Genomic DNA, 15,456 nt, shown 5'->3' on the forward strand with positions numbered 1-15,456 from the left:
TCACACATCATCACACTTCACATGTCTGCTTTGCGGCCCTTTTGCCCCTCTCCATGGTTGCAATCCCGAGTCAATACCCTGCCGGCATGCTTGTGAGCATACCGAGTCCCGTTGGTGTCGACATGCGAGGCTTGCAAACTATTGTGGTGTCTGGCATCGAAAAATAAGGAAGTGAACCTGTTTGATACTTGTCAATAAATCAGAGAGCTAATGATGGCGTGGTTCGATAGGGGAATAGTGTCATCCTAACCTGCCACCCACGTGCGCCGTTCCGTGGCATTGGGATACGGAATTGCCTCTCTTGGATCATTTCGGACACCGAGGGGGAGATAAAAAGGTCAGATGAAACTCGTGAGACTGGACCTTCCCTGTCGAGCCTGGTAGGGAACGATAGAAGGTCGAGAGATTGATGGCCATCACGGTCCAAGGTCCCCTCATGAGGCAGGCAACAGGTGTGGTTACAGAGGATGTCTGCGGGACCGGGGTGTTTTGAATGCGGGGGAAGTTCATTAAAACGTGGGGGTCCGAGGGGCAGCCATGTGCACGAAAACGCTCGCTCTGATTGGCCGGCGCATCCGGGGACGCAGGCTGACACTTCAGCAGTTCTCCTCAGAGCAGGTGACCGCCGCGAGCCGCAAGCGAACGGGAGCAGTCCGTGTGCACCCGAATTGCAATTCGCCACCAAGAGGGGAGACACCCACATTCGACTGTCGTGAGCCGCGGTTTCTTTTGATGACCAGAAAGACAGCAAAGCCTGTTTGCTTCATCTTGGCTCATCGGCTGAAAAACCCAAGCTCTGCAAAGGAGAACATGGCAGAAACTGACATGTCCCATATGATATGAATATGGCCTGAGGGTGTTTGGTGCAACGCTGGGGTTTGATGGGGAGATCAGATTCGCTTGTCTAACCCGATTAGCGTCCCAGAGCTCCGGAGATTGAAGCTGCAACCCACACACAGGTGACGGACCCCCGCGTTGTAATAAAGGGAAAACCGGACTTGTTCCTGACGGTGGCCTCCGACAGCAGCTTGTTGGAGTCTTGATATTGTTGCTTTTTTTTTCTCTCTCCGGCTGCTTCATCCTAGCCTCCGCGAACCTAGCGCTCCCGGTTTTCAGGAATTGGCCATCAGGGTCCTTGGTACTAATACCTCTTTGATAGGGAATTTGTAGAGACAGGTGGTTTTCCTAGTCTAGCTGAAGTCATTGAGAGACCTGTAACAAAGACTATCGAAGAGGGGCATCTACCTGATAGAAGATACAGCGCAGATTTCTTGTTCTCAGCCACGCAAACGTGGCGGGAAGGTCGGTTGGACAGATCCTATGGCCGTGTTCCCATCCCTTTCCCCATCATTGGTTGCAAAGCCACTTCAACATTTGCATCAACCAGCCCCTGTCTTGCGCATGTCACGAGGCTGAAAATCAGAATACCCAATTTCAAGGAAGCATATGCGCCCCGTTCCCAAGCCCACGACGTCGATATTACCAGGTTCCGTCAACCATTGCGCTGGAAGAATCTGGGGAAAGCGTCGAGTGCTGATTGAGAGATAACAAGGGGGAAATTCGACCTGATTTTGGCAAGAGAGAGTGGATGAACCACCCCCAAACTACCGGAACAGTAGGGCCGCTTCCGCTGACAGGGACCCTGGCGGCGGCACAGTTGCCTGTGAGCAAGAAGAGGTCTTGGCCACAGCATCTCTAACTCGGTTTTGGCAGTGATGAAGGCTGTTGTCAATCCTCGGCGTGGGGTGGTGCGCGTGTTGGCTCATGCGAAGGGGAGGAGCATGAAACCATTTCAGAGCTGGCAGAAGAAAGGTCAGATATCCCATAAACACATCTGAGAACTGCGAATCAATGCAAGACAAAAGACGCAATCTGTGCCTGGCGGTCCACCATCATCATACGCTGTGCCAGGTCGGGCCCAGACTGTGACTTTAGGCCGATGTTCGGGCTGTTGTTGGTTGCAGATGCTTCCAGGGTCCAGTCAGTATGTGATATCGTGGTGCCGAGGGGTTGGGTTCGTCAGATATCCCGTGCTTGGTGTTGCGATAGGAGGAGAGACGGGGCGCATATGAATTATGAGTGTCTGCCTGATGGTTTTTGAGAAGCGACATGATATCGAGCCCCGCGCGAATGCGTTCATCGCCTTGAGCAGCTGGCCTGAGGGATTGGTTGCGACAATCGGAATGGGGCCCAGCGGGATCACGAGGGCCAGCGGGATGAAAGGGGGCACAAAAGGAGAGCCAAGCCTGGAGCAAAAACACTCTGGAGGTGACCAAACACATCACCTGCCAGACCGACCACTCAGCGGTCGCCATCACAGGTCGTGCCAGCAAAACGAGAGTGATGCTGTCACCGATTCGACCGCAGGCTTGTCCTAACCGGCGAATTGGTCCTCTGGCCTCGCTATTCTGGTCTCTTGGAGCGCTTTCAACAAGAGGCGTCACAGCGTGCGTTGATTTTCCGCTGGCAGTGAGCCTAGAGGTGAGCTTGGGGCTGCTGACTGATGGTGACGTTTTTGTGTCTGTAATTTATGGAAATGCCATAGGCTGGGGGCGGCGAATGGGCAATTCACGAGGCCGGCTCGTGATCACGGGTTGATCAACAACAGGCACGCTGGCGCGCCTCAGAAAGCCGTGGGCCGAATTGACTGGCGGACCAGCGACCCGCTGAGACGGCGGCTTCAGGTGAGCTCTGGTGGCGATTTGTGGGGAAAAAGGCCTAGGCTTCCCCAGCCAGAGCACCTGACTTCTGGCTCGACAGACAGCAGGGCACCGACGCAAGGCTCCCTCCTGACTGAACACTCTCGGAGGGAGATGGCCGTTTTGAGGACCTGGGAGAGCTCAGATGGACGCAAATGTGAGCAAGGGCAAAGCAAAACGTTTCTCATGAGCACAGCAAAAACAAGATGCTGCTGGCTTGTGCCGGCAGATTTCCCCGGGCGCTCTCTGTCTTGTCTTTTCAAGGGAATTGCTTCTCTTTTGGATGCTTGGCGCCATATCAACGTGACCGCCATTCCTTTCCGGGTATTGGCTAAACCTTTTGGGAAAGTTACCGTCTTCCCCTGGCGGAAGAACACCGTTTGCGAAAACGCGCATGATCCCACACAAGCCGAGAGTGAGCCCGAACCCCACGGCAAGACAAACTGCCCAGAATGGTTAGCTTGAGCTGCATAACGCTAAGCTATCTGGGGCACCATCTTCTTCATACTCTTGCCCCATAAGGATAAGTGTCAACCCACTCTAGCTCAAGGCTTTTCGGTCCGTTCGTGCGTGCGAATTGCACACTTATCCCTGAGTCCCGACAAGCCAAAACCCCCTGCCCAGGTGTCAGAACTGCCCTCAAGAGTTCGTCAGAGCAAGCGTCCTGTCTGTCCCAGCAAGAATAGGTGGCCGCGTGTGCCCTTTATAGATCACAAGCTCGTCCGTTTTCACAAGGGGCATCAAAAAAAAGGAAGAAAAGGAGGGCTTTTGCTGACAATAACGACGGGAGTTTTTGCGGGGAAAGAGTGACTTTTGGAAGAGAACCTGAACCTTCAGGTGCCTTTACCCCCTGCTTTCAGGTCCCTGTCGGTACGTCGGGAACTTGTTGTCTTGTACATGTACCGGCGACTGCGAGCGACAGGGTAAGGTACGCTGACAGGGGGTGCTCTCAGGTCGTGGGTACCTGCCCAAGGCAATTGGTTTTATTCACCGCGCAATTGAAATCCACTCCCCACCCAACTCCCACGCACCCAGGGCCGATCCACCACTCGGCGTCTGTACAATTGCCTTATTACATGAACATCCGCTCCCCACCACACACACCTCCCTTCCTCTCCATCTCTGGTCTACCACCAGCCGACCTTGAACCAACATCGTCGACATTCGATATTCGATCACCAGCAACAACTACCTGCTCTTCGAATCGAAGCTACAGTGTTACCGACGAACAAGACTTTCGCTGCGACTCACTCCATCAGTCGTCGCCGCACAGAAAAAGAGAAAACGTCGACGGGTCCACCAACAGTTTGAGCTGGAAGGTCGACTAGGAGGAACAGACTTCGACTACAATCACCACAACCAGAGTTTCCAGACGTTCATTTGAGCCAATACGAGCAATCCGCCAGGTCTCGAACGTGCGCCGTTGGTGAAGAGCAGATCCTCAAAAACGTACGGATCGCTTCGAAAACCTTTGATTCCTTCAAATACGTGGGACCGACCTTTGCGATCGACCGTCGCGAATAATTTGCCACGATTCATCCTGACTGCACTGTAGAATCTGCTCGAGCACCGGAGCAGCCACAGCAGTCATCATGCCGCAGTCCTTAGAGATACCCGTCCTCACAGTGGACGCCAATGCCATTCACAAGGTGGACACCGCCAAACCAGAGAACCTATTCAGCATGTGGACAGGTGAGTTTCTGACTCGACTCGGCTCTCTGCGGCCCAAGTCGTGCTAACACACTATCGCAGTTTTCGCCAGATGCCGTGACTCAGTTGCCCACGGCAGAAGACTAGAAAACCTCAGCTGGCGCCTCTGGAACAGAGAAACCTTTTGCTGCGAGAACGGTGAAGTTCTCGTCTCGTCCTCCGCCACAAGCCAACCCCGAGATATTCAGTATCCTCGCGGCGCGAGCGATGAGGAGCTTCCGCAGCTCTCCGCCAGCGTCGACTCGGTCGCTGACGAAGAGGCCGTTGACCTTTCATCCGAGCAAGCCCCCTTGGACATTGTACGCCCAAGGATACTCAGACAGGATTCTTGCGCCAGCAGTCGTAGTCGGGGCCGTGAAAGGCACATCACTTCGGACGAGTTGGAGAAGATGGTCGTTCAGATCATGGATGGAAAGGCCCCTCTTCAACCCATTGAGTACACGCTCCCTGCATCGATCGAAGAGAAACCATCGTGCCCACCCGACAGCGAACACTCCGGCTCCACTACCGACGAATCCCCCCAGACCTCCGAACACAACACTCCCCATTCCCTGCCCTCAGAGCCCGAAAACACTCCCGAGGAGCCGACAATGCAGACAATTGTGACCCGTGGCTTTTCCACCTCTCAGTTGCCTGCGTGCCGTATCACATCGCCAGCCGCTTCTCCCGCTTCTCACAATGACGCCATCCCTCTTCCTACTGAGGCCCCAGCGCCCAAGTTTGTCCAGCCCAAGAAGCAAGCTGCGAGATTTGCTCTTGGCGGTTCTGGGTCGTGCTCATCGGGCTCAGATAACTCCTACAGCCCCGAAAAGGTCGAGATCAGAAAGCAGGTCCCGGCCAAGTCCAAGATGTTCCAGCTTGGAGTTGCCTCGTCAGACGAGGATGGATCTCTCAAGGTCCCCGAAGTCCTCAACAGAGCCCCCTCCGTGATGAACGCGCACAAGAAGACTGCTTCCTTCAACAATGAGGTGGTTACCCAAACATTCGAGTCTTCTGCTATCAGTGACTCTGAGTCCGAGTATCTTGACGAGAGCGCAATTGATGATGATGAGGATGACTGGGAGGAGGACGAGTCGGCCGAGGAGAGTGGCAAGTCAAGCATGGAGGACAAGATCCACTTCAAACGCGTTGACTCAACTGCCAACCTTACTTCAAGGCGATCTCTCCTTACTCTCGCTTTGGCGGGCAACAGCGGTCTTAGCCGTGCTCAAAAGTACTCCAATATTGCTTCGCAGTCTACCTCGGCCATCCCCCGCACTCGGGCCGCACTTAACGGACCATCCGTCGTCGCTTCCCCGAATGACTCGGATGACGCGCCACTCATGATGAAGAACAGGGGCCCTTCTCGCGGCCCCCCAATGCGCCCGATCACCGAGATTCCTCGGTCCCAAGCTCAGCCCATCAACACAATGGCCATGGGGATGCACCATCAGGCCGCCTTCTCCCCGCGCACCACTCGGCGCAACATGCTGGCTACTGAGCTCACAGAGTCTCTCCGAAGAAACCTTCTCCACGAACGGTCGCAAAAAACGTCGACTGCTAATGCCGTTCTTAAGCGACGCCACACTTCCCACGATGTTGCCAATCTCAAGCAATATCCACAACGTCCTTACATGAAGAAGGACAACGAGACCAACAACCGGGTCTGGGACGACCAAGTCTTCGACAAGAACGCCTTCATCGGCTACCATGCTCAAGGCTGGTAAACACCCACCGGCCAAACACATCAACCACGACATATAACCCATCATCGCACATAACACACACGTCTTTACTTTTAAGATACCCAGGGAGGCAGCAACCGTGGCATCTGGCAAGCGGTCATGCTGTCGTGTATTATTTTTTGATTCGAGCATTTGCGAAAGCGGCTACGGTTTTACGACACATCATGCATGAATCGGAAGGCGTTTTGCAGTTTAATGGGCATCTTTTCATTCCGGCATTGCATTCATCAATTCGACCCCTTCATATCTGGGAGGTGGGAAACGGGAAACTAATTTGGGGGTCGAATGGTCTTGGGCTTGGCATGGCTATGGTTTTTGACCGATGTTTACAATGGATGGCATCACTGCCCTCGGGCTCTCTTTGGTTGGGAGAGCTTTTCTGCTTTTCATCATTGTGCAAACATTTGAACCGGCGTTTTTCTTTTTCTTTTTTTGGTTTTGGGGTCACATGATACCACGATCAGTCAGCATTGTTTTTTCCCGACCTGATCGACTGTTTTTATCTTCTGTCATAGCAATTGGTCATGGGATTGGGCCATTGCAAGTTTTTTTTCCTTTCTTCACATGCACACACAACACACCACGCATCAAAAAAAAAAAAAAAAAAAAAAGAGGAGCAACGAAAAAGGGTCGGACGGACTGGCGGTGGGCTTTAGGTGGGCGGGGGTGTATGTACGTTATGGCTGAGCCGGATCGGACCCTTCTCCTGGTCGTGGTGGTGGTGGTGGTTGGCAAAGTTGTGTGGGGCATGCAGAGCTAGCAAGGAGGAAGGGGTGGTGGGTGGTGGTGACAAAAAAGAATTGCGTGTTGCAAAACAATGCGGGCTGGATGGATGGAGGGAGATGGGGGGAAAGAATAGGAAGCTAAAATTCCTTGATTATGAAAAGGAAAATGAAACAAAAAAAAAACAGAAAATTAACTCAAAAAGAACAGAACAAAACAAAATGAAAATTATTATGACAACTAGTTGGGCTTATTGCTTGATTGTGACTGCTGCTGTGATTTGATGATCCTTTAAGGAGCGGTATTGTGTCACCTTATCCTAGGTCCGGGAACATACGGCACTGTCAAATGTCAACAACGTCTTGGTGGTGCATGGCATGATGAAAATGCGGGGAAGTGTAGTGTCTGTTCCATGATGAGAGGGGCGCCATGATCCACGTTTTTCCAATCTTGAAGCCTGGGAAAAGCATGTGAAATTCCATTTTACATGGACTTTTACACATGACATGTCTCTGGTACCTGATGTCTTTTGACAATTTGACATTTGGCATTTGGCACAATGCGGGGGAGGGCTTCGACAGGGAAAAGAAAGGGGTGTTCGAGAATGCCTCCCGTGGTGGTGGGTGTAGTGGTACGATGTTTCTTTGCTGTGGTCACAGTGTGTATAAATGGGCGGTGTTTTGTTTCGGAGTTTCAAAAGGGGGTTGCCTTTTGCATTGATGAGGACTCGTGATAAAGAGATTCCATATCTTGTGATGGGGACGTAGTTGTGATGAGGATAGGGGGACGTGTGAGTTGGTTTAACGGCTCGTAGGTAGGCAGGTAGGTAGGTCTCCGCTTTATCCCCGTATATTCTCATTGTGTTTTTCGAACTTCAGACGGTCGTCGGTCTGCTGCTAAGCAGGCTGCGTCATGTTTCGTGAAAGTTTTGACATGTGAAGCTCTTGTTTCTTTCTCTCTCCCACGAAGGGGTGGCTGTCTGCTGTAATTTAGTAACCGTTTCCTTCCTGTCACGGGGAAAGAAAAAGAAGCTTTTTCTTTGTTTCTTCACGGATCCTCCACAAAACCAGTTGCTTACCTATATCAAGGACCACGTGTATATGGGGTGGACTTTAGGTGAACAAAGGAATCAAGCATTGGGATAGGGGGTGCCACCTCGATCAGGGTCTTGAGATCTGATTTCCCTAGGCTTTTGGGCTTGTCCAATGACAAGTTTCTGAGATCTGGACAGCCAGTGGCCATGCTTGGATCTTGGCCTCGGAACATCTTGACCGTTTGGTGAGGATTATTATGTGCCGTTGCTTTGATATGAATCTCTAAATCCGTACATCAACCTCGAATGGTACAAACCATGAATACAAACAAATTACCCGGACACCTCCCCCTCCTACCCAACCCTTCCACGGCATGGTGTGTGCAAATGTCACTTTACTAGGGGCGTCGTTAATTCTTCCCATGACAGGTACTTCGGTACCTGCCTCCCTCCACCATCCATTTGCTTTCAAGCTACGCGCACTACCGAACGGGTACGACTTTATCCCCTCCATTTTGCCGGTTGGTGAGGCTGCCAGCTGCTCCTCCCAAGGGTCCAGAACACCCCCCGTTCGAAAACCTCAGACTAGAAGCATATCTTTGTTGTTGTCCAAAGGGGTGTGTTGCATTCATCTCTACTGCCGGGCAGTATACCCTCTCAATTGCTCGGTTTGGGGAAAACCCAAGATGATGAGAACTGATGAAAGTGTTGCCGCCATATTGCTGAGTTGTCCAGAGCCTTAGGGTAGTAGAATAGGCATTGAAAACCCTGTGGTACTACCTGACTGCGAGGGCGGGTGGTACCCTACCAACCGTTTGAGCGCATCTCCCCGGGGTCTAGAATTCTGGGTTGCCGGCGTGAAGAAGTGAAGCCCGGAGGCGGCGGCGAAGGGTGCCTTGCCATGCCCACGTTTTCGGTCATTGTCCATGCCTGGCTGTCCTTTTTGTTTACCCCGGAATGTGGCGGTCTTTGATCCATGGTTTGCATCATCTCCCGGCCATTGTCTTTCAGGGGCACCGGGCCGTGGAGGTCAGTGGAAGAAACGCCAGTTCAACCACTGTTGTTTGCAAAGGTGTCAAAAAGGGGAGGGGTCGGGGTTAGCGCTGAGAAGAGGTCATGAGGTTAAGAGAGATTTTGAAGAATGTCAATGCATGCAGGCTCGCCAGGAATCTGATGAGACTAGGCCCAATTGTCAGTTGGGCAGAGGTGAGGGTGGATATGATATATGCGGCACAAGAGCAAACGAGATCCCGAGACATACATTGCTTGCTTGACCCGCATTCAAGCGACACCTCTATTGCCTGCACAACATACTCGCCGTCAGATCCACCTTGATCAAGAGCTCGCGGCTGCCGGTGTTTGCCGGTGTCGATAGACACCGTCTCAGCCTTTCTTTGTTGGTGATTTTGCGTGGCTGTGAGTGTGAGTATGTATTATTTTTGTTACACAACCCATATAGCTAGGACCCCTGAATTCCAACTTTGACGATGGCAGCGTAAGCAGCGCGCGATGATGTCTGAGTGAAGTCTGGGGTCAATCGGTCCACCGATCCGGGGTCTTCGGAGCCCCGCATCGGGCGGCTGCGGGGGTGAACAGACAAGGCCACGAGAGTGCTCAAAGACTTTGAACCGGAAAGTCAAAGTACAATGGTGAAAGGCTGACAAAACGGACCTAGAAGCGGTAGAGCTTGCGGCGGTTATCGTGTGTATGGGAAAACGGTAAGAGTTACGAAAACAGGCAGCTATCGACGGAGATGTCGATAGCTGATGTTGAAGGCAGTAGCTGAAGGTGGGGTCAATCGGAGACAGCATCTTGAATAAGCCCCACTGTTCACCCGTTTAGTTACTTGCTGACATGGAACTCTCTTAGATGACTGGTAATTCGGACTAGCTCCTAGCTAGACCTGCTATACCCAAGGCCCCCGCCTATTTGCGATTTTCTAAATTTTATTTTTAAATTAATATTTTTTTATTTACTTATAGATGCCCGGGCTACATACTATTACTATATACATCGTAAGCGTTACTTAATTAATTATAACGCAATTTAAAATTTAGGCATAAAAATACTAATATAGCTGAAGTTATAATATTGATTAAGTTAAATATGACGAACCCCTATCCAGAACCTCTGAAAGGGATACTAGTTGAAGGCTACTTCTGAACAATCCTGGTTCGGTACAGCTAAACAGTGTACAACAATGGCTTGTCTCGATCACAACAGTCTAGATACCAACGATTGTGACTTGTATTGCATACTGCGGAACTGTCTATCTACACCAGCCAGTTCCTCCGTATATATAGATCAGGGGACCGTGGACCGTTGACTTACAGACGGTCCTCGGTCCTCTCCGGATTGGCCGATTCTGGACCGTGGACCGTGAGACCCACCACGGTCCCCGGTCCCCACCTTATTGGTCCGTTTCGTCCTACTGGACCGTGAGCCCCGCTCGATCGCCCGGTCCAGCCCTGATTGGTCCGGTGTGCCCCATTGTCTCCCAAAACCGTGACATTAAAGAATTACATAAGTACGTATGTCTAAGTAATTTATTAAAATACAGCTTTTGTTTGTTGATTTTATAGTGTATCTAAGCCCTATAGAATACAGGGCCTCAGAAGCAATACGATAGCTTGGATCAGCAGTGCTTAGGGACCACGGTTGCCAGAGCGGAACCTGGCCTCCTAAAACAACCCGAAGTCCTAGAAAGCCGAGCGCTAAGGCTAGTACCCTGCAACGGTCAAACGGTAGTGCAACGTAGCCTATAACGTAACCTGTAACCTTATTCTAACCAGCGCACTTAGCGGGCGTTCGGGCCGGGAACGGAGTCAGCTTCGGGGAGCGAGTGGAGGACCGACGGCCTATAAGACCTCTGCTTCACACTTTGTTCACTGTCATATTTTTTAGCTTACAAGTTCAATCAATATACTGGTTTACTATACTTATCTGTGCCTCACAAGCCTGTATTGCAGTAATTACCTTGTGTATATTATAGAGCGCCGTCCCTGTAATCTACCTTCCTTTAGTGCTTCGGCAACTGTCGAATGCTGCAGTCAATGTCTTCTTCGCTCTTAGTATACTGCGCTGATAGCTATTTGAGCTTATATTTTACAGGCTTTAATAGCACCTCTTTCAACATAATTGTTAAAATTAGTCTCTGTGGAGCTTAGTTTACAGTGAGTTTACTGCTGTAATACTACGTGTGTCACGGTTTTGAGAGTACTGAAATGGTGAGAAAACACACAAAACAACCACAACACCACAAATATACCCTCAACAGGGCTCTGAATGAACACACCTGCGTGACAGTGGCTCGCTCGCAGGCCGCACTTCACGTAGGACAAACAAAAGACTCTGTGGGCTCGCAGGCCACACAGTAAGCACCGGATTGGCCTGATTAGAGGGCCAAAACTGCCTGCACGCATGCAAAGCGCAAAAATACGAAGAAATAGAAGTCGATGATCTGTCTAAAATAGAATGTCCGAAGCAGACCGCTTATATACATGACCCCTGAACCCCCGAATCCTCAGAGAGCCCCACTTCCTTACTTATACCCTCAGGCCTGTGGCCGCACCCCAAACTACTATACACACTGTAAGTGAATTCCGTTACAAGATTCTTAGGCCTATATATAGAACATAACCTTTAACAGTAGTTATAAGGCAGGTTAATCATAAAGCTTAGTAATTATAAAGCCTTTAAAAGTTATTAATTTAAAAAATCTAAGAATAAAGTATTTCGAAGCTATTGATTTAAATGTGAATGAGTTAAGAGATTGCTGTATTTCAAGATATAAAATAGACTTATTTTTAGCTATAGTTTTACTATTTTTTATGTTTTCAAATATTTTAACTAGAACGGTTAGACTAAGCTGCGTAAAAGCCGCTATGCCTTGCTCCCTAGCTAGACTATCTGCTAGTCCGTTTCGAGGTCAACTGTGGCAGAGCACTAAAATAGACGCCCAAAGCTGCGCTAATTTCACAATGTTCTCGTGCTGGTATCGCTAAACAGAAGAGACGCGGGGAAACTGGGAGACGCTACGGAGCTTTGCGGGGACGACACAGCCCTAAACTCGGTGCCTCAGGTGAGAAGCCGGGAAGCTGAGCTTCGATTGCATTCAACACATGAACACTGGAACCGTCGGTGAGCATCCCGTTTTTCGAGCAGCGCTTACCTACCGCTTGCCTGCATTATTCTCGGAAAGGGCGCAGATCTCAAGATCAGGCAGATCTCGATGGAAGATGGGGGTCCCCGGCTCCGTTAGGACCACGTCAACACTATCATGACCAAGAGAGTTTGGTGTTGTAACCCCGCGATCGGAAGAGACTTGAGCTGAGGTGTCGTAAAAAGAGCCCCAATGAGATTGAACGTCACGCCGTCACATCGACCAAACTGGGGCTGCCGCTGGCGGCCTTGGTCTCGGTCTCATCCCGCGTCTAAGTCGCCTCGACGAGATTGTCGAAATACTTCGCATGATCGGGTGTTGTCCTCGGGGATGGATAGATAATGGTCCATCTTGAACAGTTTCAGAACGGGTTCCATGTGGATGGCGGGGATGAGATCCGCGAGAGACTCCAAAGGGAACAGGCAGGTTGTTGCAGGAGGCTTGCAGTGAGGCGGTATGTACATATTGATATCCCAGCAATCAGAAAACCGGAATATTCTTTTAAAGATGATTTATTCAAAATAACCATAAGAGCGAATGGAGACGGCAACAAACGCATCAGGCCTTCGGTTGGATCGTAGCTTCCGCAGCAAGCACGCCTTCCATGCACGACAGCAGCAAGCCCCGCGCGAAGCTGCATCGAGGCAGGAGCATTGCAGCAGCAATACAGGAGGCAGGAGGAGGCAGGAGGGGTGGGTAGCTTTGCGGGAAGGAGGTGTCGAGTTGCATCACTCCCGCTGATAAGTCTTAACGACGCTGCCGTTGACTTGTTGCTGCCCGTCCCCGCCAGCCATCGTGTACAAATCATCGTGGCCCGTTTCTTACTGCCCACTCACCGACTTTTTTTCTGACTGCAATGCTGCATTTTTTTCATGTCTTGCCCCTCCGCTCGGCCAACTCTTCTGCTCCCCGGGCCATTCCTAGTCAAACAATGCTCACTGCCACGGCCATGGCGATATCCAGCTGGCCTGTCCTCTGCGAGCCATCTCGGATGCCAGCGTGGGGGATTTGTCATCGCCATCCGGAACACATCCACGGCCAACAGAAGCTTCACGGTTTTGGGTCCGGTCCTCTGGTCCTCTCGCAGAGGAAGCTAAAGAAACTGCTGACAACAGGAATTGATCGACATCTTGCTTGCAGCATCTTCTTCGACGCCGTCTTGCAGCACATATGTATACTTGGCGCGCCTACTTCTGTGGTCTGGTCCCCGATATTTTGAATACACACTGTTTTGTTGGGAGTCCGAACTAAACCCTCTCTTACACCTCATTGGTCAACTTCACACTCTCACCTCGACACACACAACGAACCTACGGCCGAGAGATAGCGATAATAGGTATTCGCTTCCACATGGTCTGAATAACCGTTACGTACTGGTTCATCAAGATTGGGCACGGTGAGCAGGTTGGGAGTCTCAAATCAATGTCCCAAAACGTCGACACATAGATTGGGCATCGTCTAAAATGGATGATGCAATCAACAAGGATTCAATATGCTCTGTTTGTCAAAGTTAACGGCTTGAATCGGCTGGTCTGATGGGTCGGCCCTTTGTCGGTCATCGGCGTATCAAGGTGTAGTCAGGATTGGATCTTCTCCCCGCTCCGGTCAGCGTTTCAAACCTCGGTTAGGTCTCCGGCATCCATCCTGGAATCGGAACGGTAACCGACTCCGTGTTAGGAAGGCTTCTAGAAGAACTCGCCGTCCACACCACGTTTCTGACTTGGAGGGATACTCTTGACACATGAACATGAATAGTAGTTGGCCACGAGCGCCGAGGCTACCGTTCCTTTTGACCCTGAAACGTCTTCCGCTACCCGCCCGCCACTGAGGAGACTGACTCGATGACAGGGCCACAACGGGCACGAGTTTGGTATTGAGGAAGAAGCCGTTTCACCTAGAGTTGATGACCAGAGTTGGGATGGCGACTGACTCGGTTCTTCTTGCTGCTGGGCAAACGAGACGCTGGGCATTGAGTGTACATCTAGCGATGTACACGGTACTTTGGGGCCCTCAGACGGGTTAATGGCGAGGTCAGGTCCACCGAAAGCACGACGTGGCGAGAGCTCAGAGCCCTTCTGAGACCACCAGTATCGCCCACGTGCTTGTCACAGTGGACGTTCGTCTGGACTCTTCCAGCCTCCATTACTGTAAAGATGGCAACCTGACAGCACACACGCACCCTTTCTTCTGCCTCGGCCAAAGCTTGGCGAATGCCGGATGATAGAGCCAGGGCTGCACAGGGCCTGGGTTTACATCATGATTTTTGCAGTAAAGCTGTACAACCGGGAGTGTTAGGACATGGAGAGAACAAACCGGGGATGAAAGCACCGTGCCAGTCTGTGTGTCTTTGCAGATTCCAGAGTGAAAGGGTGGGTCACCACGTGGTGTGCTTGAAGTCAAGTTGTCGGAGAGGTATGCAAGATCGTGGCTTTTTGCGGGGAAAAGGTAAGGTCGTGGGCTCTGGCTTCGCATCTGTTGTCTTCTGATGTCCTTCCTCGGAAGGGTTGAGTGGCCTCTAAATTTGGCATGTGGTCCAATGACCCTGCGGTTGATGAAGACATTTATGTGTTGGACCAACTGACAGCGAGGGCTAGCCTCACTGGCACCTACGATCTGTTGTTTATTCTCATGGTGTTGCTGGATGAGGTTCACAAAGACCAGGTAATGAACTTGAAACGTCTCTCCAGTGAGAGATCTAATGGTAGTCTCCGAGGAAAGCTGTTTCAAGCTCTCCGTTTCATAACTTTGACATTCTGTGTGAGAAAATAAGATGATATCATGACGGCTAGTAACTTTCATCACCCGAGATCAATCCACTTTCAACTTATCGTTTTATGAAATTATCGCTCTATCTCTGACTTTATTGTTTTCTTGGTCAGAGCACTATGTCTTTTAATCGTGGAAACAGACACCAACGCAAGCCAACGGGACTCACGGCGGGCCGTAAGGGGTCTGGCTATTTATCTTCCTTCGGGCTTCTGGCCCTTGACGATGCGGAAACTCACGTGCAAGCGTCGACAGGAGTCCAAGAACGGAAGCATGTGCTTCAGGTTTGCGGATAAACGGGCCATCCAGGGTCGCGATGTTGAGGTAGGTAGCATATTGCCTGGTAGACTGGAGCATTTGTTGGTGTGTATTTATGTTGTTTCCTGACTGTTCATTCTTCGGTACCAGACACTCTTGTGGCTGACCACCGAGTTACCGGGAGTTGGGCTTTTGCTCCATGATGAAGTCATGCTCCTTCTTCACTCAGTTTGTGGTGGTGGCCCATCTTCACATGCCAAACTAGGCTGTGTTCTTCCGTGGGGCGGCTTACGTACCGGAGCTGTCAAACCTGGCGCTGAATTAGCTATGCATTTCTCTCGCCTGGCTGGCTATGCATGAGCGCACGGATGGGGAGAATCA

General features: G+C 51.0%; 1 protein-coding gene across 1 annotated transcript; it reads left to right on the forward strand.

Annotated features, from left to right (window-relative positions):
* Positions 1-3,281: 3,281 nt before the first annotated feature.
* On the forward strand, positions 3,282-7,100 carry QC761_406470 (uncharacterized protein). Its single transcript, XM_062878922.1, has 3 exons — positions 3,282-3,536; positions 3,653-4,391; positions 4,452-7,100. Exons 2-3 carry the CDS (start codon positions 4,292-4,294, stop codon positions 6,113-6,115), a joined length of 1,764 nt encoding a protein of 587 aa, XP_062732610.1. The 5' UTR covers positions 3,282-3,536; positions 3,653-4,291; the 3' UTR covers positions 6,116-7,100.
* The last annotated feature ends 8,356 nt before the right edge of the window (positions 7,101-15,456 follow it).

The sequence above is a fragment of the Podospora bellae-mahoneyi genome, chromosome 4 (genome assembly GCF_035222275.1).
Source record: "Podospora bellae-mahoneyi strain CBS 112042 chromosome 4, whole genome shotgun sequence".
NCBI classification, from domain to species: Eukaryota; Fungi; Ascomycota; class Sordariomycetes; order Sordariales; family Podosporaceae; genus Podospora; species Podospora bellae-mahoneyi.